Raw genomic sequence first — 23,247 nt, 5'->3', positions numbered from 1 at the left:
CCAGAAACAATTCAGGATTAACTTTGCTTTCATTTAAGTATGATATGGATGTATCACCTGACAATGCATTACAAATCAACACATACAACATGGTGAAAGAGAGTGAGTTGTAAACGAACAAACCTTGCTCTGGCAGAATCATAGTCCAGCACCAATTTGGCCAGCTGTTTCCTCTGCTTCAGGATGTTGGGAATGTCCACCTTCAAAAAATTAGATCCATAACAAGTTGAATGAGCCTGAGAACTTAGAATGGCAAATATCTGACATTGTTTTCCGACTGTTCTTTCTTGATGATTATTTGAACTTTTTTTCCCCAATTAGCCTTTTTAATGGTAAAATTATAGAAATAAGCTGAATTGCTTGCAGGTTTGTAAGAGTTGATACAAATCCTTGGAGCAGTTCTTCTTATTTTAGTTTGTTGAGGAGGGGATAAAAATGCCTTTTACACTACAAAATGATCACAGCAAAACACCTGTGAATGGAGGTCTTGGCCCTGCAGTGCAGCTTCTTAGGAGTAACAACTGTAGCAAGTGCAGTTATATAAGAAATAACCCAAAATGCAAGGTACAAAGACACGGATGTCTGATAGGCCACTGTTTGGAAAAGTTAGTATAACAAAATGAACAGGTGGCACACCACAGTCTGTAATGAGAAGAGAAAAGGCCTCATGTTTAGCTAACGTTACCAGGATTGGCATCGGTTTTGTTTTAATTTCTCCAACCTCACAGGATCACATCTCCAAAGCAGGTCAATGTGGAACATACTTATGAATCCATACAAGCTTTGCGGGAAAGCTGTAGGTCATTTGCAACTGGGCAGTGTAAACCCAAAAGACAGGAAAACAATGTTTCTATTAAACAATCTATTGCACTATAATAAGACCAAAGAAAGCAAATAGAAGGGGTGTGACTGCACTCACAAACAAGCCAAGAGCTATGAAAGAATTTTAAATATTTAACTTGTGTTTAGTGGCTGTTATGTCCATAAAGAGTGAGGATTCTCACCTCTGCTAGTTGGCTGAGGGGATCCAGAACGTCCTTCTCCATCTGCAGCTCATGTTGCATCAGTTCTGATGCCAGACGATTCTCTGCCTCACCACACACTTCCATCATCTTCCTGTTAACATAAACGTTAGCACAAAGAGAGAGAAAGGTGTTAAAATCACAACGTAGTCTGTCTAGTCAGATCTCATTATCACATCAGCTCTATAATGTGAGGATGCTAGGTCTAATACATCCAGTGTAATCACACATCTCCCTAATAAAATATAACAACACAGAGGGATGACCATCTGGGCCCCCAGCTCTTCATCTGTTCCCAGTCAATAACTGAATTTAAAACAAGGTTATTGTAAGGTCATCATTTCTAGATGCCTGAAGCCAGGAGCACACAGTGACCTAGTGACAGTTAGTTCATCTACATGAATCAGGTTTTTTTGGCCAATGATACCCCTAAGCCTTGAAATACAAACAGAACAGTTGACACAAATGCATCACATTTACTAAGAGACCAACTGGCGTACTTTCCCTTCCTTATTATCTCGAGACAGACACATGGCTACTGCGTAGATTTGGAGAAATTCACTTTCTAGATCCTCAAACCTCCACTACAATCTGTCTGGTCCTGTTTTGTGTGTTGCTCTCGGTCACAATGAATGATCTGAACCTCACATAAAGGGAACTACTGAAAGTCCCATCAACAGAAAACCAAACTGGGCAGATTGCTTGCCCTGAATGCATGGCCTCATATTTCACACTCTCTGGGGTGTATCTGCTCCATTAGCGACAGTTGCCAAGGAGGAGCAATTGGTTATCCGGCCTGTCAATCAATCACAAACTCACCCTATTAAGGAGTCTTCTCCCAACTGGTTGCCGCCTTCGACCATCGCCTGGGATAGTGAAGTCAGAGGAAGCTTTTTCTGTGGTGTATGTGTGTGGAAGAGGGACAGATGCAGACAATTATTAGACTTAGATAACATGAGATATACACAACATCATACTATGCACACGAACAAAAAGTACCCATTTCTATACAGCAGTTTCACTATTTGATGTTCAAGGCAATGGAAAATCCGTCAAGGACTTTCCATTGAGCAAATTCAGTCAGGAAGAGGAAGAGAGCTTTCTGAGCAAAGGAGGAAAACACAGATGTTAAATGGGATTTAAGATGCAAACTAGGGAAGTGAGACGTCTATCAAATCACAACACTGGCGCTCATTTTCACAGTTTACACTTGTGAGTGTTCAACATCCTGTTTTTACCCGAGAATCCCAAAAGCAAGTGTCATGCATAGTGAATAAAGATGACAGATGTCTGAATGGAAAATGGAGCAAGTGGTGCCGAGAACCAGAGAGGTGGAATAAATAATCAGTGTTTTTACCTGACCATTTCCTGTATAGAGGCGTGGTACGGACTGTAGTGCATTTTTGGTTGGTGTGGGGTAGAAAACACAAAAGACAAATCATGGACTGTAGGCCTACTTTGGACACTTTGAAAACAGTAAGAACTCAAACTTTGTGTGGGAGGTGAATTATATAAAAAAAATAAAGGTTGTACACATCCAAGAACAGTTGATTGATCTGGTTAGTTTGTTTCTAAAAAGGCAAACTGGAGCTGTGACAAAGGTTTCATTGTAACAATCGTGATGTCTTACATGTCTCTTCTCTGCTTCTGCACCGATGTGTCCCTGTAGACATGACACCATCCTCTTGTGTGTGTTGTGGGACACCACACGCACCAACTCCATGCGCCGTTCAATCTGTGCAGAAGACAAGACGTATGAGACAGACAGATTTTTAGCAAATATATTTTATATAGATATATCATATAGATGAAATGTGGCTTTTTTAAAATATGTTTGTACAAGCACACAAAAACACGTACACATGACTCAAAGTCTTTATTACCACGACTACTCTGTGAACTTTTGCCTCATCAGCGCCATTAACCAACGCAACAGTGTGCCAGCAGTGTTGATGGCTGATGAGATCCAGTTCCATGTAGAGATTTGATTTGTAGCTGCCTTGAGGGAGTCAGGGGCCAAAGGTCATGCATGATTGATAATGTTTGTCCCCACGGAACAACGCTGGAATGTTATCTTTGAAACACATGACTCATCGGAAGTGTCTCTATAGCAACGGCCACCGGGCTGTGACCGAGAGCGAGGGGTTCTTCGGCTTTAAAAAGGTCTTTTTAAATACACAGGCTTTCTCCTGTCTGCTAGCTTAACTACACAGATCCACTCTGTGCTTTTAGCCTGACAAGATAGAATACTGTCATTGATGGGAGTCACAGCTATTCTGGCTTTAAGACAGAGGCCAACTGAAGCTCCGCAGGATGACTATTCATTGTCCTTGTCATGCCAGGTGCCTGGGACAGTCAGTGTCAACATAAGCCTGGCTGTCACTAGCCCATGAATAGAACTGATGATTGCAGGTTACTGTTCGAGTCTACTTAAAAGTCTGATGATGCAAAGAACTGGTTTGCCTTGGCAGCGCTTGTGAGAAAATTAAAAAAACAGCAGATTACACAGGTGTGTCTTCCTTTTTTTTTTTATAAAAAGCACATCTGATGGGAGAAAGTGGGAGTCTGTAAGTGTCTCAAAAGGACAAACATGTTCTCAACAGTCGGGGACAAACAATGTTCCAAATATAAATGGAACACTGAGGTCTAGAGGGCAGAAATGAAGAGAGACAAATGCAAAGGGAGGATCAACCAAATACCAGACAATTGTGTTCCAAAAACAGAATGGAGTCGGAACTCAGGAATTCCACAGCAGATATCCGCCTCCAACCGTACGCGCCCTCCTTTGCCTCCCTCTGTTCCTTGCGCTCTTACGTTCATTCGACCCACTGGTGGGCCCAGCATTCCAAAAACACAGCTGGGTCAATAAACAAACCAAACACACACTCGCACCATGCATATACACACACACACACTCAGCTATAGGCTTGGGAACACTTAGACTCAGCCCAGTTAGTACCTGGCACACAGAACAAGCAGGGGATTCCCCTCCCTGTGCTCTAAGAGAGACGATGTTCCTGCGTGGGTGTATTGGAAATGTTTGGGTTACATGGCACTGGGAGTATTCTTCTTCCTTTCATTGTGACAAACTGGGGTTAGACGCACAACACCATATAGTCGAAAAATAAAACATTGCGGAGGAGTTGGGGAACCTAGGCCAAAAGGAGCTGAAAAGCAGGCAGCGGGGTGTGTTTTTCCTCCTGCTCTGTGATGAGGTCAACACATGGTCAATCCCATGACGCGTCATTGAGCAGGGAATCCCAATACTGGCTAGGATGCAGGGGGAGAAAAAAGACAGAGAGGGTGTCTGTCTGTCTGTCTGTCTGTCTGTCTGCCTGTGTTTGTTTATTGGTTCCTAAGAGAAAGGATGTGAACATGTCTCGACAAGTCCAGAATGAACAAAAATAACATAACATGACGCATTAAGAGGGGAATTAGGCACTGAGCCATTGATGGCGAACAAAATACTCTTTGTTAACATTAGGGCTATATGACAGAAGTGTTAAAAACAGCTGGTTGCTACCTTTTAAACTGCCCTCAATTATTACACGCGACTAGGGTGTGTGCATGCATGCAGGCACCCTGGTTATTCTGGTGGTACCCCAGATGTAGATGAGCTGCTATGTAGGGAAGCAGCAAGGAATGGACAGCTGGCACAAGAATGCTGGGTGGCTCTTTGGCACCCTGGAGGACCATATTCAAAAAAGGGCTTGGGATGAAGAGGCTAAGATTAGAATACGTCAAATGCCAAAGACTCACAACTGAGATGAAAATGGGATCAGGGCTGCCACTAACGTTTATTTGCATTATCAATTCATCTGCCAATGATTATTCGATTAATCGTTTAGTCTATAAATAGTGTCAGAAAAGTGTGAAAAACTACCATCCCAAAGACCGACTGGCCGACCTCACAGAGGTGGTTGGCTGCAGCTGCGGCTGATATGACACGATGAGGTAAAGCTTAAACAAAGTGAATCTCAGATGGGACTCTTTATGCTCACTTTCATTTCTTTGCAACAACAAGTATATAATTGGAAGTGTATGGCGGGGGCGTGATAGGAAACCACTATGTGTAGTAGAAGAAGAAGTAGGAAGCTAGAATAAGAAGGGGGAGGCTGATATTCCAGGATGGGCTTCCAATAACTAAAGGATAAACTGAGAATCTGCGACACAGCCATCTCAGGAATTGAGGAGGTGGAGTGATTTCTATCTCTCCATCCCATACTCCCTTTTTCCTTTATCAGACAGCAATGTTACTCTGCAGTGAGACACAGAGCCCACAGAGGCTCCGCAGCTGATTTCCAGACAGAGGCAGAACAACTGTGTCTTTGAGAAAGTCAATTGTCAGACTCAATATAATGTCCCCTCCTCAGTGAAAAGTACCCTAAGCGGTTAGTCATCACTGTCCACTTGCATTAGAGCAACTCATGCTGGCTCTGAATCTAACTCTGATGTTCTAGCTGTCACTCAAATACACTTTCCCATATAAGGCCCATGTCATCTTCACAACAGAGGTTTGCTGTTTGTTTATGCATCCGGCTACAAAAGAAGGTGGGGAGAGGAACAACAAGAATAAAAGGGTGTCAGACATTGTGGCTTTGGCTGTTTCAAGGAGTACTGCAAAGCCAACTGAGTTTGTTTTAACATCTATGACACCTCCCATTCAAACACAAAGACAATCTGCATCGCTGGAATGTCTTTGCTGAGCAGCCAGTATTTTGTTCCAACCCCACCTGCATTCTCACACACACACACACACACACACACGTTGTTGATATATGCAACTCACACACATGCAGCCACAGCAAACTGGCCCCTTCTTGTTACTATGGAAGTGCTTCTCAGCCAATGTGTCAGCAACAGTGCTAACTACATTAACATAATCTATTTGCCACTAAGAGTTTGTATGTCATAATTTCAACCCAGCGCTACAGCAGCTGAGCCCACTGATAAGCAATCTTCAACCAGGGAGGAGGATCTAATAAGTGATATCAGCTACTGTCTGGTTGGCATGAAAACTGGAATACTTTCGGGCCTGTTCAGCACATGGTCCAGCTGCTCTTTCAGCTTCAATAGGACAAATCTTAAATCAATTTTGCATGTTCTCTTGCGTGCTGTAAGAAGTGCTCACTGCTCTGGTGTTTGTTCTGTATCCAAATCTGGCCTGGTTATATTGTAATACAGTATAAAGACAAGTCAATGCAGAGCTGTAGCAGAGGAATTACCAGGGAAAGAAGAAAACTCTAACAGGGGTTCAGAACTGAAAATTAAAAAGGCCTTCCTGAGACAAGTGTAGGTTAAATAACTGTTTATAAATCAGTAACAAAGCAGCAAAATTATTTTTATTTATATAGAAGCTGCAGATTATTAATGAAAAAAAGTGCAATCATGTTTAATGAACAGTGACACACACTCCACTAGGCCTGATCAATGATTAATGCACAAATAAAGGGGAGGGACTAAGATGAGAAATGACCCACTCTAGCCTTGGAATAACCTACCTATAGAAAAAAATCTTCTGACTACACAACAAGCTCAGTTTCTCAGAGTCAACTAAAATGTTCCTCGTCGCTGCTTTAACCTCACCTGTATAAAAAATGGCATCCAAAATCCTGGAACCAAAATTACATTAAAACAAACTAGATTAACAGACTAATTTGGGGCTAAAAAAAGGTTCTGCAGCATCCTTTCTGTAAAGCCAACTTTTGTGGTGAGCAATAATGTGGTGCTTTGTGCTTCATGCCTTCCCACAAATAAATACTGTTTGTACTTTTGTGAAACCAACTGATTTGATTCAGAGATGACTGGTCCGTGTAACTGCAGCCATTGCCTAACAGACGCGGCCGTTCCAGTGTTGTGTGAGCTGGTCAGAACTCTACAGTCAGATCAATGATTTACCTGTAAGAGGTCATCGCTGAGGACTTCTGTTTTCTCCGCTCTGTGGGTGAGAAAAGACAACAGAGAGCGTTCAGATTAGCACTGTCAGACAACCAAAACAGAAAGGTATTTGTACTTGAACAGTCTGGCACTGTGGAAATATCTGCTAGACAAATGACACCCCTCCTGAAAGACTGGTTTCCACGCTCAACTTGAACACTAAAACAGTGGCAGGTATTGACCAGGGCATCCGTGGGAACGTTTCAAGAGAGGGTGGGTCTCTTTAGTTTGTTGCCACGGCTCAACCAGCCACGTAACAGGCTGGTATCTAGGCTGGAGGCAAAATACGTCTTCAGACTTCACTGAAGCTTAAATTATATCTGATAACAGACATTACAAAAGCAGAGACTCTGCTGAGCAAGAAGGCATGTTTCTGTAGGTAGTCTGCTCCACAAGTTTTGATTTCCTTAAGCCACAGCTAGCCGGGCTCACGGTGTGGTGCACAGGGTAGCCACGCAGTCCTGCTCTGCCTGAGCCTATTAATAGTAAACTAATAGTTGGACTTGGAGAGGTCAGACAGATTAGATTCACTTAAAGGGAGAAGGCTGGGAAACACAGGCTCAGCTCACACACTGCTAATCAACACCTTCACACAGGGCCGATGGCTTCTATGGCTACGAGAGGGGGGAGGGCAACGCTACAGTCCGAGGGTCGGTGGCTGGAGATGATGAGAATACAATGGTTGACTTGCGACTACGAGACGGATTAATTAAGTAAAAAAGCCATGGCTATGTGTTGTTTGTTGGAGTTGATATAAGGCTGTATAGGTTTAATTTTGTTTTAGTAACCCATTAGACAGTGTACACTTCATACACTTACAAAACTTAATATACAAACATCAACATGTATGTGCACTGAAAGCAGAAAATCAGGTAAAACATATACTAGTAGGTCTGCTCGGCATGCTCCAGCTATAGGGTTTATGCTGGAGACGTTTTAGTGAACCAGAGTTTGACTTTATTAAAATGCCTACTCTAAAAGAGACCGCTAACAGCTGACAGTTTTACTTAGAGGTTAGTGTTTTAAGTTGCAGGTGAAGGTTCAGATTCTGCACAAGAGCTCGTCCCTACTGTTCTCTATCATGAATTAGTGCAAATATAAAAGTACTGCAGCATTTCTATATATTCAACCTTATACTGTAACTTACTGTAAACATGATTCTCAGTAAAGCAGGAGGTTAAATACTACTTAGGAAATAGAGCTAATGAGCAGACTTCCAGTAACATGCCTCTGTTCCCCCTTTCTCTCATGGGACTTCATTGTCACACTGTCTGCCTCTTTACTGTAAAGCAGAATGAAGACTCTGCAGTTATTGTTCTAACTAACTAATGTGCAAACTTTCAGCCTTCTGGAGTGACCGTCGCTTGCCTGCATTTTGGGTAACTGAAGCTCTAAATGAAGCCTGGGCCCTCCTCCAAAACCTGCTCTCTTTGAACTATAGTAACCTCGTCACAGCTGCTTTCAATTACAACACAGAGGCAGGGAGCAGGGAGAAACAGAAAGACTGACAGAGAAGGGGACGACAGTTTGGGGGTTCGAAGGAAAAAAAAAATACAAATACAGAGCTTTTGGGGGTGGGGGGGGGTTAAAGACTCCTAAAACTGCCAAACCAGAAGAATCTAGAGGCTGGAGATGAACGGAAAGATTTTCACTGGAGGAGAGCCACAGCCAAGCTGGTGAAGTCACACGTGTAGAGTGAGGACCTATAACCCACAGAAACCTAAGGCCAGGCTTCCAGCTAGCTGCAGACAAAAGAGCCACACACACACACACACACACACACATTATAATGTACGCACACATACTGTACAGCAAAGATTATAAAGCCACAATATGGAATCCATGTTCTGGTGTAGTCTACACGCTGAAGGGCTCTTCATGTGGTCCCGTCGTGGGCCTAATCTCAAAAACCAGTGTGTTCGTCAAGCTATCCTTTCATGAATACACGCCTATGCATCACACACCGCCTGTGCAAACTGATCACGCTTGTGTGAACCCAAAAAGCAGAGGCAAAAAAAAAAAAAAAAAGGCTGGGCAGCCTGGGCACAGCACAAACAACAACAAACAAAACAACAATTGTTTTGCCGGCATCAGCTGACACAGAGCGCACAGAGCTGACCCTCACGGCCTCACGGAAGCAGCAGCCTTTGGAGAAAGTGTGTGGCTGTGTGCACTGCATGTGACTTCTTAACAACAAGAGATCCTCCGTGCTGCACAGCCGTGGCGGCCTGCTACATCAGAACGGTAACCATGGGGATCTACTGTCGGAGTGGAAGGGGAGTAAGTGAATACTGCAGTCGTAAGCACAATAGAGCGGCTGTTACCGGCCACTCAACACAATCAGCAGGCTGAGGAGCAGGGAGGGTCTGCCTCTTACGGTTGCAACAGTTGGCAGCTTAAGGCATAAGGTAACGGATACTGGACCTGGATGAAAGGAGCTGGAGAATAATTGAGTGACTCAGCCCATACAACCTCCCTAATGTGGCTGATTATGTGAGCTGTTGCGTTAACATTAGAGGGCAAGAGCGAGCAAAAACGTGGGGGGGCAAAAGCTGAAAGGCTTTTATCCAATGTGTGTTGTTGTGGTATAAAGATAAATGAAGGCTAAGCTTAACCTGAGCACTGTGACGAAGCAGATATTATAACAACATTCATAATAGCCAGTTGTGCCGCATTTTTCTGTCTCAAATTCATAATGTGGACGAAAGCAAAAATGACTAACAACAGCCCAGCCTCATAGGTCGTGCGTATCACTAGTGCCACAAAGGGGTCTCAGCTGACACACCTCTTTGTCCTCGAGGCACTGGCCTGGTGAGACTCGAGGGAAACGCCCAGAGTCACCTATCCTTATTCATTCGACAGTGACATTTTGCTGATCCCTGTGGGGAAAGTGGCTTTTCAAACACAACTCCCTCTTGAGTGAATCGAGGGCTTCCAGATACAATAGGTCTATATTAGCCTGCGAAACACTGCGCTAGTGAGGACAACTGTTGTTGTTGTTAGATATGACATCAAAAAAACGGATTATGTAATGCTAGTGAATGAATAACAGCTCAGCTCACATACATTGTGCCTGGGCTGATAATGGAACTCATTTGTTGATCCCGTCGACCTACAGAACAGGGCACCTGCAGCTAAAAGAGACTCACAATCAGTAAGCTCATATCGGTATTGATTAACTCATTGATGTTACTCACTCGTGTGTGGTAAAACTACCATACCAACCCAGATAAACCCAAAGTGATGCAGCAATTACACTACACAATGTGCACTGTGACATGTCAGCGTTTAAGTGCTGGACTGTCTATCTTCCCCCCCAGACACTGTAATGTGCTGCTCTGAATAATCACTGCAAAGTGAACGTATAATGTTATCGACCGATCAATGTCACCTGCTGAGCTGAATCAGGATTAAACAAACAAGATGCAGCGTATTAATTAGCGAGCTTTAGCTGGGATTCAGACCAAAAACAGCCCTGTGTTAGTTAGTGGGGGCTGCGTTGGTGGGGGCATGTTTACCAGTGAGACAATGAAAAGAAAAAAAACGATCCAGTAAGTCCAGTTTGAACAATAGATTAATGCGTTTAAAGGCTTATCAGACAAACACACTGCACAACGGTTTGCGATACACACAGAGAGGATTTTACAACACTGGAGAGGTTATCACAACTGCAACTTTTTTTTTTTATCTTGCTGTGATGATCGACAAGCTCGAAGGCGCCCCGCGCAAACTCCTATGTTTTGTTGGTTCACCTGTGTATGTCCCACAGATTTAAGGCCTCTTCCTGCCATGTGAACCAGTGATTATCAAATTCTTTCCTCAGCCATTAAAAAAGGCTGATTTCCAGACAGTTGGGAGTTGGTGTCATTATCAATCGCAGAACAGAGAAAATGTTAACTCCTAAACACCAGTACAGTGCGATATGTTGACCCCACTCTGGTTCTGTGGAGCATGATTGTTAGTTTATCTTCATGCAGATAGTGGTTGTAGCTTATGACACTCTATTAATATGTTATCTCCTTTAAAAGGTGTTAATATCTGATCACATTAACCTGCAGCCAACAGGCACGTACAGGGCCAGAGAGTTCAAAGATGGCCAACTGAAATAAGCTTCCGCAAAAGAGATACAAATCCTCGCCATGTTCCCCGGCATGAATCACATGCTGTTTTTTCCCTGCAACTCCCTCTCTCTCGCTACACCAATCTGCCCAGCGTTCTCTCTCCTCTTCTCTAGAAAGCGAGTAGCATGACTCTGGGAGGCAGCTTCCTGTTTGTAGAAGAAGAAGGAGAGATTTCCTTAGAGTGGCTGTGCACTGGACACAGTGTTCTGCCTTTGCACAATCGCAGGAACCCAGGGGGCAGCGGAGAGGGCCTTTGCACTCCAAAACTTTGGCACATGCAGATACACAAGCAGACACAAACTGGATGGACAAAGCAGAGCGTGCTCGCCTTGCCCTAATCCAAACGCTGACAGATCACTCATTCAGTAGGGCATGTATGTGAGTGCAAGATTAACCCCGCTTACGCATACAAAAGAGCAAGTCACTACTGCACACACGCACGCACACACACGTCTGTTTTCTGCATTACACTCTCTCCAGTTCTAATTTACTGCTGGTGAGGAAATTATGAGTATCCCAGCTGCCCTGGTTCTCCAGGTCTTGAATTTTGGCTGTAGGAACAGCTATTTGTAGACTGTGCTGATAGTGTTACCATCAAATAAACACTGCATAGATGGCAAGAAGGTAATTACTGTCTGTAGTGCATCTCTGCCAAATGGCCTATTTCTATCAGTCGAACAACTCCCCCTGATTTGTCTGCTTACCTGCAATTATTTTCATTTTCAGTTCATCTATCGCTGTTTTAAATGAGTACATTTATCATCCAGTCTATAATATGATAAAAAAAAATAATGACTAATGCTCATCAAAAGTTATCAGAGCCCAAAGTAAATGTATGTGAAATGTTCCCTTTGGGATAATGTGAAATGCTGAAAAGGGAAAGCAACTAATTTCATGCATGAGGGAACGGCCATAAGAGATTTGGGTACTGAAAGGCTAATAAATAACAGCGGTGATGAATTACTACATAAAATGATTAAATGTTATGATAATCCCAAAAATTATGACTATAGCTAAAATTATCTTTCTTCTAACAACTTTTTTATTAAAATTGTGTCTTTTTTTATAATCAATTGAAATTCTATATTAATATGGAAATAGTTTTTAAACGGGGAAACTACAATAGATTTGTCAACGCTGCCTCTGCCTATTTAAAGATGACACATTGTTGTTTTCGGCCTGTCGGTAGCTTTATCCGGTACCATCCAGTGCTGGGTACACCCGCTGTCCACCTGAGGTACCAACTCCCATAGACGCAGACCTCTCGTGATGAAAACATCCTCTGACATGTCTCACCCTCCTGTTCACACAAGGCCAGGATGAAGCCATCGCTCCTTTAGATATCCGGTAACAGAGGGACACTGTGTGTCATCACACGACAGCATAACGGCACCAGTTAACAAGCCTAAACACTGGAGGACACACTCTCCTTGTTCGGATTTAAACTCTTTTTCGGAGGGTGGATCCATTCACTTAATAGCTTAGACGCTGCAGTGTGTTATAAGTTCAGAGGGAGCGGAGAGACAGACAGATACTTCTCCATCACTTTACCCACATTAATCTGTTTTATAAGTTTGATGTGTGGTTGAAGCTGGGCATCTAGTGTTTCACGAATGGGGAGGCTCTTACTGGCACTTTATCAGCTCAGAATGAAAGTGAACCTTTCTGTGTGATGCAGAATATACGACAGCGCATCCACTGCTGCATATTAGTCATGTTCTCATCGAGCCTCGTCTTTTGCAGACACACTCTGTGCAGCAAACTCTGGCCCCTGGCTAGGGACACAGATATACAAATATACTGATATAATTTGGTATCTGTTATTGGTCTGAAAATCTCCTCAGTGAAAGCCCAATAATATTTTAATTTGGCCTGATGGGAAACTAGCATTTTTGTGATCTTGTATCTTATGCCACATAATACACATTTGTGATATTGCACAAATTGAAACAACTCAATTCCCATACAGTAGACATGCTCGCTCTCTCTTCTGCAGCAGCATTACGTCTCTTGCAAACATGCCTGGAGGTTCAGGTCTGTTGGTAGTGGGGGGGGGAAATCTCAAATATCCATACTGGTCTCACATTTTTGCCTCACTGTAGGTTTTCCAAATATAGCCAAACATGAACACCTTTTGTTTTCCAGGTTTGCACAGCAGAATGGGGCCTCGCAGTGAAAGAAAGTGACTGAACCAAGTGAGGAAGAGTGAATGAGGGAGAAAAAAATGCACCATCATTGTGCTCATCCCTGGTGTTTACTTCCCATGTAGACAGATTCAGTGTTTTGAGGAGGACATCTGGTTGGGTTCAGACAGTGTGGACGCTAGCACACATCAAGGAAAAGCATCCACCCCATCCTGTTTTTATTTATATCTGCACTATCACAGGCCTGGTTGTCAGCCATTAAAAAAGCTAATTATCCATTCATGAAAGAGTCTTTCAGACTTTCTATATTAGTTCATGTGAGGGGGTTTTTATCTTTTTACATTTAATTGCCATAACTGCCAGAAAGCAAGTTAAGGGAACATTTAGTGAACCGTTACAGGTCAAATTATGTCAACAAGCCTTGGAAGTCAGGTCAGAGAGAGCAAGAGTAAGTGTGTTTGCTGGTTTAGAGATGAGCTTCAGTCAACAACGCTGACTGCGATACTTGCCTGCCGACTGTTTGATTGGCGAGCTGTTTCATCCGATTGAACTGCTTCTTCATTTTCGGTCCCTTGCCAGTCTATCCTTCCGAAGTTACGCTTCAAAGCCGGGCTTTGGTTTGTCATGAAGTTCACAGGGCCTCTCCCCTGATTGAATTCCCCCCAAGCTGTCGCTATGACAGGGAAAAACAAGCGAGAGCCATTGAGCCCAAAGCCAATTAAAAATAGTTTGTAGCCTCGCTAGCCCCTAAGCTAGCCTTTCCCAAGTGGAAATTCTAGAGAAAAGTTCCCGTTGGGGGCGACGGCATGTTCCGCGAACCTCCTTTTTTGTTTATATCCGTACATTAAAGTCCCGAAGTAAGCCGCGACTAACTTTCACTGGCTCCATCGGCTTTTCATGGCTCTTCCCTCGGTTGCTGTCTTGACCGTTAGCCGGGCGAGCTAACGTTACCGAGCTGGATAATCCGTCGGCCGCTTTTTCCCAGAGCGGAGCAGAGTGAGCAGCAGCAGCAGCAGCTCCTCACCTCCGCCACTGCCAGCACACACAGAGAGGGAGGGAGAGAGAGGGAGAGAGAGGGAGAGAGCAGCAGCATCTGCCACACAGCACCACCTCCTCCTGGACACCGGCAGGAGAAACCCGCTGACACACAGCAGCGATGTACGGATGGAAAGAGTCCTTTACTGGCTACTGTAACATAAAATAAAAGTGCTATAATGAAAAATGCTGACCTCAAATTTAGAGTCATGCATTCATAATTCTTGTTTCTACCTGTGTTTGCATTGTTCACATAATACTGCTTAGAAAATCTATTTTATTCAAGTTTGTTTAAACAAGTGGCACTGTGCTCCAGATTGATTCAACTCGAACAAAGTTGCATACTTGGTGTGATTTTTCATGCAAGAGCTGTTTTTGCAAAGTGCAAAAAACATTTTAGTTTATTTGATTCATATTTTATGCAAAATACTTGCATTGCCAGTGCCAGCATACCTCAAAATTATACTGAGTCCCCCTCCACTTAAAATATTGTTTCATGTAGTTGGATGTTTGAGCTTCACTACACTAGAAGATTTTTTCACACATCACAGTCGATTTTAGGGGCGGATAAGTGACATCACAAATAGTTTAAAAGTCATGCTGGTCCAGTATGCAATTTATACAGTGTGATGTAGAGACCTGAAGTCACCAGAGCTCATACACTGAGAATTGACTTTACAGTGAAGAAGGAGACATCTTGAGGCAGAAGGAGAAAATGCCTTTTTATGGATTTAAGGAAAAAACATTAAATTATTGTTCCAAGCAGACGATTTGTATTATGTCTCATGTCTGGACTGAATTTTTAGGTAAAGGGGTTCACAATATATCTGCCAATGTATTATATCAAGCAACTGTTGCAAAAATGATGGCACTGGCTTGCACTCTAAAATCCACTCATGACTGTGCAATATTATGAGCCATTAGGTGCGAGTTTTTAATATGTATTTTGATCATAATATTCTATTTTTGTTTAAATATGACAATTACCAATCCATTTTGAATGAATTTTCACTTACATTTCTACACACATTTGTTGGTGCAGTAGTGTCAGTATATTACAAAAAAGCTTTCAGAGATCCACCTGTGAAAAAGATTCACTGGGAAAATAATTTGAGTTAATCACATTGAGTGGTTGCACATGGGATTTTGTAAAGGCATACGGCGGTGTTATTATAAAAACGATCAAATCTGTTTAAATCATACAAATTAAAAAGGCAATGGTGCTATATCTAAAGAGCACATGCAGTAAAAATGGGCCACATGTGAGCCTCCCACGTGTCTTTCCTTTCCAATTCTTCCAATTAGTGTTTTGTGTTGCGGACACTTTGATTTACCCAGATTTCCGTTCTTGTGGTTTTCTCCCCTGTGGGGCTTCTCAAATGGATTTTTAATAAAGCTGCTGAAGTTTCTCCCATAAGTAGGACAAGTCTTTTTCTCTTTCATGTGACTTTCTACATGCTGTGCCAGGTTCTCTGGGGAATTCAGACAACACACTCCTCAGAGCCATAAATTAATTCTTGATTATCTGAGAGACAAGGCGTCCTCACTGAGGTTGGTTTTGTAACCGTTGGATTTCTCACACAGTTTGCAAGGAAATGTGTCCGAGAGGCTTTAGATTCCATATTTCACAGGGGACTTGATGTCCTGTCATTGTTCTCCACCTTTTTCATGTTTCCCCCCTCTTTAAATCTCCCCAAAGTGTGATCTCACACCATTCAATGTTTTCACTTTTATCATCCTTGCTGTCTTTACTTTCATCTCCAGAGATGATAATGGTTGGCTGGTTCTAGTGCCTCTTATTCTGGTGTCTCAATACTGCTTCTTTCCCTGGTTTTGTTGATTTCTGACTGTTCAGCAGAACATTTTCCATTTCCTGAATTTGGTTAAGTTACCTACTAACAGAGACAACAAGAGGGGCAAATAATCATTAAGGGTTTAAATGTAAAAGCAAAGTAACCCTAAGCAAGACGTTCCCAACAAACCACCTACTCTGGCAGGTTTAAAGACTATAGTTGTCATTTTTAACAGGCTTAAAAAATAGACACAAATTTTAGGAAATAAAAACACTGCTGAGATTTTAGTACTAGGGTCTATTTTATTTGTGTGCAAAATGGGAACTTTTGCAGTGACACTTTTACTCTGAAAAACCCTAACCGGAAGTGTCATCTGGTGGGAACTGTCGCTGCAGTTCGTCCAAGTTGTTATTAGACAGCAAAATATTCGACTCTCCTTTAATACTGCTCATTTTCATCCAACTCGCAGTCTGTATGCTGTACACAGGTACTTGAGGAACCCGACTATGCTCTCGGTTTTATTCTCCCTCCAGTTTTGTTTAATAACCCCAGCTGTCAAATTGAGCTAGCCCAGTTAGCTTGTTGGAGCTAGCCCAGTGTAACGTTAAGCAGGTGGGTGAGACTCTTCAACGCGTACGGCTCTGATGTTGACTACATAACGTAAGGACAAGGACCATTAATGGCAGCTCGGCAAGCCTTCACAGACACGGATACTTCGGATGAAGCAGTGAGGGCGACCTGTGACGATGCAACCATATGCAAGAGGTAACTGTGACATGCAGCTAACGTTAGCACAGTCCGTAGTAATCTGTTAGGCAACATTAAATGATCTATAATATAAGTCCCCCCCTTCCTCCACACAACAATACGTCTTTGTCTTTGTACATGAGTGATGTGTGTGCACAGTTTGACACTAGAAGGTTGTTTTCACATTGCCTACAGGCATGTTTTGTGTCATAACAAACAACCTGGAAGTCAACCCTGGTCCACCTGCAAAGTATACAGGTGTGATGTTAGAAATGTGAAGCCAGTAGTGCACAAACACTGAGAATGGACTTTATAGTGAAGTAGGAGAGAGCTTGTGTCCAGCAGGAAAACTTTAGACAAAAAAATGCCCTTTTAAGGATTTTAATATATATTTTTTGTGGGGAAAAAAAACATAATATAGCCAGCCAGGTGTTGGCTCTCAACAGTTTCACAATGAACAGGCAGTGTACACTTTTCCCCCTCATGGTTTATTATGGGGAAGTTTGTTTATGGATCAGCAAAACCAAAAATGAAGCAGAAAATTGCAAACATCTCTAGAGATGGGTCTTTATTCTCAATGCAATAGGCAGTACTAGCAACCTTTTCACATTTCAGGGCCATTTAATTCAATAATATCAAAGATGTTGGGTCATTGTTGTTACATGTATAACACCTCCTCATTATATTTATAATGGGTATACTAGGTTTGCTACCAGTAAAAACTACTGGAAGGACCCCTATATCCAGTATTTCGCAAGATCTGTAGGGGAGCGGAAGGCACCTGAAATCAATAGAGGTAAGTGATACAGTCTCTTCTTCAGAAGTATTCTTTAGCTCGGTCAGAGGAAATATGTGGTACAATTCATAATATTAATCAGCAGCATTACACCCCTCTCTTTACAATGTGGTTATTAAAGACTTGTGTAGGCTTTTGGTAAAGATGCTCTGAGAAATGCCTTTTTGTAAGTGAGGTAGAGCGTGTGTGTGCTTCATTAGCTTATTTTACTGACCACTTATATCATCTGACAGGTTACTATGCCCGTGTTAAAGGAGTTAACCATCTCCTTGATGCATTTATAAGGAAAACCGAGTGTGACTGTCAAATAATCAACTTGGGTGCCGGACTGGATACCACGTTTTGGAGACTAAAGGTTTGTAATATTACATCTCACTGTCAGCGCTCCTGGCTAAATGTGATGCACAGTCTGATGTGGCTTTTGTTCCTGTCGGATTTCTGTATCACACTAAACACATCTACACTTAACTATCTTCAAACCTTTAGAGTTACAGACATTTATTGTTTGTGTGTTTGTTATAGGATGAAAACCTCATGCCACAGAAGTTCTTTGAAGTTGACTTTCCAACAGTTGTGGCCAGGAAAATACACAATATTAAGTAAGACAACCATGCTATTATTGTTGCTTATTATCAGTGCATGCCTTCTGTGGCTTTGGTGTTGCAATGTGGGGTTGAGATCGTTAGGGGGAGACAGAGCTCTATTTCTTCTGTATGTTATCATTTCATGTATGTAAGTCTAATAGTAACTACCGGCTATGTTAAGCTCTTTATGGTACAGTCAGAAATATCTTGTACACTGCGGTAAGTCACAATTACTACCATGGAACCTAAGCTAGAAATAAAATGTAATAAAATGTTCCTATAAGCTATTGATAATAGCATAAAACTGAGTATATGTTTACATTATATATATACTAGTAACTGAGTATATGTAAACTATATATCTGTTGCTTTTGATGCAGAGAGCTACAAATGAGTAGTGTACCATGTAAAATGCCTGATTGTAGCATATCTTTGGGTTTATCATTGGTTGAATGAATGGCAATGGTGTTTTTTCTTTTCTTTTCTTTGACTAGGACGAAACAGCCACTGTCCAAACCCCTCATTGAAACCCACTCAACGGATTCCTTACTACTAGGTAATGGTCAAAAGTTACAATCAGTATGTGACACATCTATGAGGTTTAGGTAAAAATACATCTGTTTAGCATCGTTTCCAGCTTTCCTTACAGTGTATGTTTGTGTTTTTGTTTCCTCAGATGCCCACAGCCTTGACTCAGACCGCTACTGTATCATCGGGGCAGACCTCAGAGACATATCTAATTTGGATGAAAAACTGAAGAAGTTCCAGCTTAATCCAGAGTATGTGAATACGTGTTTTCGTCGTCTCACTTTCTTGTCAGTTTTGTATTTGGTTCCAGTCATGCTAAGCAGATGATTAGCAGATGAGTCCCTCGTACTGCTGTCTGCCAGCTGTCACTAGTTTTCCCAGCATGTCTTAAGAAACCCAAGAATGGACGCTTATCTCTGTGTTCTCTCGCTGTGAGTGTCTTCAGATAACAGAGTCACTCTGCAGAGCGCCTATATGGCTGTGATGCAGATGTATTGTCTGAGCCTCATTTGAAAAGATGCCCCCGCCCAAAATGCATGTTTCGAATAGTGGATATGCAGCTGTGTGCTCAGTATGTTTGTCTAAAATATTTCTAAATATGATACTTTAAGGAGGGTGGTAGCGTGATCATTTGTTCCATCGTAAAACTATTTCCACTAAATCTACATTTTTAGTTTTTCATGTGCTGAGTGTGTCATACTTGGGTGGGGTATCTGTACTTTATCAGTAGCTGTGGACCCAAGACACATCACTGTTTTATAGTAGGATGTTGGGTGGCACAGACATCCTTTTTTGTACGATAGGATGTTTTCTATGGCAAGGAGAGCTGAGGCTCCCAGACTCCTTCACCTCAGATCGTAACTTGCATATTATTACCTTTATTTTTCCAGGGAAGTTTGACAAAGAGTGAGCCTCTCTTTTACAGGAAGCTGACAGGTGTGAATTTAGCATTTTTATTACTCTTTATTGTTTAAGAGCAAAGGGGCATTACTTTTTTTTTTTCTACGAACAATGAAGGTTTGAAGTATCAAAGGTAATATTCCTCTGTGAATATAAAAGATTTTTTTTTTTTTTAGTTTTATAATAAGTCTCTTTAAGATCACAGAGCACAAAGGATAAACTCTCCAGAGTTTTAATTAGTTTAGAAGGAAGATTATGTGACGGGTTGTCATGCTGAAATCATTGAAGATTAACATTGTGCCTCTCCTGATGATTAGTTTTTTATTTGTCATATGCAGAACAATTACAATAAAGCTTGGCAATTCTGCATACTCAACATTTCTGTGTTGTCCTGGCACAAAAGAACATCGGCATCAGCTATGGACCAAATTATTTTAATTAATTATTTTAAACATTGGGACATATTGGGCCAATACCAGTCAATGCATCCCTTGTACACTGTGCTTACATTAATCCATATCTGGAGCCACATAACAGAAATTTAAAACATTTATTAAAATAAACAAAATAAGTACCCTCTACTTGAGAAAGGAATTTTGTGTGTGTGTGTGTGTGTGTGTGTACATCTGGTTATGTTGTTGTGGTTAAGTGTACTGCTCTCACTCCCAGATTACCCACGTTGCTCCTGTCAGAGTGTGTGCTGGTCTATATGACGCCCTCCCAGTCCTCCAATCTAGTTCACTGGGCAGCAGAAACCTTCCACACTGCCATGTTCATCAACTATGAACAGGTAAATGAAACAGATGACTTCATCCCAGTTCTGTTTTTCAGGTCTCAACTTAACCAAGTGTCTCGATTTCTTTTGTATGTAAAAATACTTTTGTGTGGCTGTGGTGGATTGTTGATGTTAATACACAATTATTAGAAATGATTGTATTATCTTTTGTAGTGTCTTAGGTTTTTTAAAACTTCATCGTATATGCACTTAGTGGATAAAGTGGTTCAACACACTTGATATGAAAGTAGTCATTTGGTTATCAGCAACTTGTACCAGGCTAGGTATTTGACTCGACAGAAGTAATACATGTGTGTTTCAACCTGAGATTTAATTATGTACCCCTGCTCTCTGTGTCCAGCTGAACATGAGCGATCGATTTGGCCAAGTGATGATCGAGAACCTGCAGCGTCGCCAGTGCACCCTGGCAGGAGTGGAGGTCTGCCAGTCTCTGGACTCTCAGGTAACCTCCAACACTCGACCCAATGTTTCACAACCAAGACAACAGGGTTATTGTGAGTTGAGTGTCCAGTAACCTGTCGGGTCCAAAATGTAAGAATGATGAGGGTCTCTTGTTCGTGAGATCCTTTGCACTTTGCACACGAGGATCTGTTTGTTGTATCTTTTGGTTCTTTGTCTTTTTGAGAACATCCAGACATGAAGTATTTTAATGTGTGTGGTTTGCAGAAGGAGCGGTTTCTGAAGACTGGCTGGGAGCATGCTGACGCTCTGGACATGATGACGGTCTACAGTATGCTGCCCCAGGAGGATGTGGCAAGGTATCTGCCAAAGTACTACCATTAAACCCAGCTGTACAAAAACTGCTTTATTTTTGGATTTCCTTCGTTCTGTGTATAGTCTGATACGAAAGATCGCGATTAAATGCAGAATAAGGAAATTTGTTATTAATAATTTCTTTCAGAATTGAGCGTCTGGAGTTCCTGGATGAGAGGGAGCTTTTGCAACAACTTCTTCAGCACTACAGCATCTGCTGGGCCACCAAGGACAAACTCAATCTGGGTAATTCACAGTTATGTTACATTTAAAGTAATGGGTATGTTAGCTGTAGTAGGAAATGTGAAACTATTACTGCTCACTTCCAGGATCATTTGATCCCTATGGCGCCACGCTGTCCATTAGCCTGTTTACTTAGTGTTACTCATGTGTGTTACATTTTTCACATTTCCACCCATCCTCAAAGTTTGAATGTCTGGTGTGGTCATTTACAAAAACAGGTCATGTTCTGTTTCCTCAGGGCTGTCACAGTTGGCATTTTAAGTGTGAAACTACTCCACTGTCGGACATGCTTCACATGTGTGTACGCCAAAATCAACAACAGGAGAAGATGTGTAAAGGGAGACATTGGGAAAGAGGAAGCTCTCATTCTCCATCAAGCCCTCAACTGGGAGCTGTTCCGGCGTGAAAACTCCCTGCATCAGCAGAATGTGATTTCATAAGCGTCCTTTTTAACCCCGCACATGTTGAAGATAACAGAAGATGTGGTCGAGAGCTGTGAAGAGGTTTTCAACTGTAAAGTGACCACACCGTCACTTAAAAATGTTGTTTAAAAATCTGGTCACCTCTGTTGCAGATTAAAGAATGTATGAGGTTTGACATTTCAGATGTCAAATATTTGTCTCTGTCTGGTTTTTATGTGCCATTTTGATTTTATTTATTAATCAATTGTGCTTCTCAGACTCATTTTCTTACAAAACATACATGCATGTGGTAGAACTAGTGTCAAACTGCAATAAATGGTACAACTACTGGTTCATTTGCATTTACCTGTAAAAATGTTTTCTATTCTGGAGTTTAGCTTTCAAACAGGTAATAGGACATGACAGATTAGTTTGTGATAGATTATATTTGATGAATGCTGGTCAAGTGCAGTTGAATAAAACAATTCTGTTGTTTACGACTGTGTGTCTGTTCATTTATTGGACTTCCCTATTCCTTAAACTATATACTTACATACTTAAAAGTAGTGTCACCTTCACAAAAAGCAACAGGATCAAATGCACCCTGGTTGCCATGGGGGTTGCAGTATCTTTACCTACCCCTAACCCTGCCATTGGGCCACCCCCCATCCTCCACTGTTAACATATCACCAACTGTATTTAGGCATCTATGCTTATTAGTTAGACTATACTTAACTTTTCTCAGCTTTAGTCAAATTATTTTTCTCTATTACAGTAACAACTGGTCACATGACTACTTGTGTTCTTATAATGATGTGAGTGAATACAGGGATTTATCATCTGACTGCATTTTTCCTAACTTATACTGGGCTTTGTAGCATTTTTCAGATTTGTTTTAGTTTCCCAGCTCCAACTTTAATGTTTTGGTTGACTCTCCCCGCTCTCATCAGCATCTGCCGTAATATATGCTGCCTCTCGCCCACGGCCAAATGGCAAACCGACGAAGTTAAAGACTAGCTGTTGACGTGGTGGAACATTAAGCTGATAAAGAGTCAGATATTTCCATCAGGGAGAAAGAGGAGACCAAACACAACTAAAAGGAGAGAGACTTACATTTGTCTCCCAACTTAATGCGAATGTTGCTCCATACTTGCTGGATGGGTAAATGTTTGCTGATAAGCAGTGGTGAATTTATATTCCACTTCACTAGATTTCAGAGGGACAGTTTTTACAGATGTTTTCTGAGCTTTTTATACCTTTATTTGATAGGAGAGGTGAAGATAAACAAGAAAGGTGGGAGAGAAAGCGAGGTGAGCTACCATGCATTCCAGAAATAGCACACTTTTTCCCCCACTACTTTAACTGACTGATCTCATTTGTCCCTGCATAGATAACATTAAACCAACCTTCACTATCCATCTTAAAACTGATAATAAACACATGTGGA

At 41.8% G+C, this 23,247-nt stretch overlaps 2 protein-coding genes across 3 annotated transcripts in view; one reads left to right on the top strand and one right to left on the bottom strand.

The window, feature by feature from the left end:
* The window catches only part of arhgap17a (Rho GTPase activating protein 17a), a 25,558-nt gene extending 11,286 nt beyond the window's left edge, over nt 1-14,272 (bottom strand). Inside the window, exons 1-7 of one of the 2 annotated variants that reach the window (XM_035659379.1) lie at nt 13,734-14,272; nt 6,921-6,960; nt 2,653-2,757; nt 2,380-2,412; nt 1,842-1,918; nt 1,005-1,116; nt 124-200 (exon numbers count right to left, since the gene is read on the bottom strand). In XM_035659379.1, the coding sequence (XP_035515272.1) occupies nt 124-200; nt 1,005-1,116; nt 1,842-1,918; nt 2,380-2,412; nt 2,653-2,757; nt 6,921-6,960; nt 13,734-13,786 (497 nt within the window). In that variant the 5' untranslated portion in view covers nt 13,787-14,272. The remainder of the gene's footprint in view (nt 1-123; nt 201-1,004; nt 1,117-1,841; nt 1,919-2,379; nt 2,413-2,652; nt 2,758-6,920; nt 6,961-13,733) is intronic. The other variant, XM_035659371.1, reaches the window with a different exon arrangement.
* Nucleotides 14,273-16,416: 2,144 nt separating this feature from the next.
* On the top strand, nt 16,417-22,297 carry lcmt1 (leucine carboxyl methyltransferase 1). The gene is made up of 11 exons (XM_035659612.1): nt 16,417-16,817; nt 17,504-17,595; nt 17,829-17,950; nt 18,118-18,194; nt 18,674-18,735; nt 18,856-18,958; nt 20,277-20,397; nt 20,744-20,845; nt 21,070-21,161; nt 21,305-21,402; nt 21,638-22,297. Exons 1-11 carry the CDS (start codon nt 16,732-16,734, stop codon nt 21,658-21,660), a joined length of 978 nt encoding a protein of 325 aa, XP_035515505.1. The 5' UTR covers nt 16,417-16,731; the 3' UTR covers nt 21,661-22,297.
* Nucleotides 22,298-23,247: the final 950 nt, after the last annotated feature.

This window comes from Morone saxatilis, unplaced genomic scaffold, assembly GCF_004916995.1.
Source record: "Morone saxatilis isolate NCDOM2014 unplaced genomic scaffold, NCSU_SB_2.0 Contig1, whole genome shotgun sequence".
NCBI classification, from domain to species: domain Eukaryota; kingdom Metazoa; phylum Chordata; class Actinopteri; family Moronidae; genus Morone; species Morone saxatilis.
The sequence above is the reverse complement of the archived record's forward strand: the minus strand, read 5'-3'. Positions and strand labels throughout refer to the sequence as shown.

Bases quoted from the DNA above. Each gene is read 5' to 3' on its own strand.
- lcmt1 (XM_035659612.1), top strand. From the start codon at position 16,732: ATGGCAGCTCGGCAAGCCTTCACAGACACGGATACTTCGGATGAAGCA. The intron at 17,596-17,828 runs GTAAGTGATACA...ATCATCTGACAG, and splicing joins GGCACCTGAAATCAATAGAG to GTTACTATGCCCGTGTTAAA. The intron at 18,195-18,673 runs GTAAGACAACCA...TTCTTTGACTAG, and splicing joins AGGAAAATACACAATATTAA to GACGAAACAGCCACTGTCCA.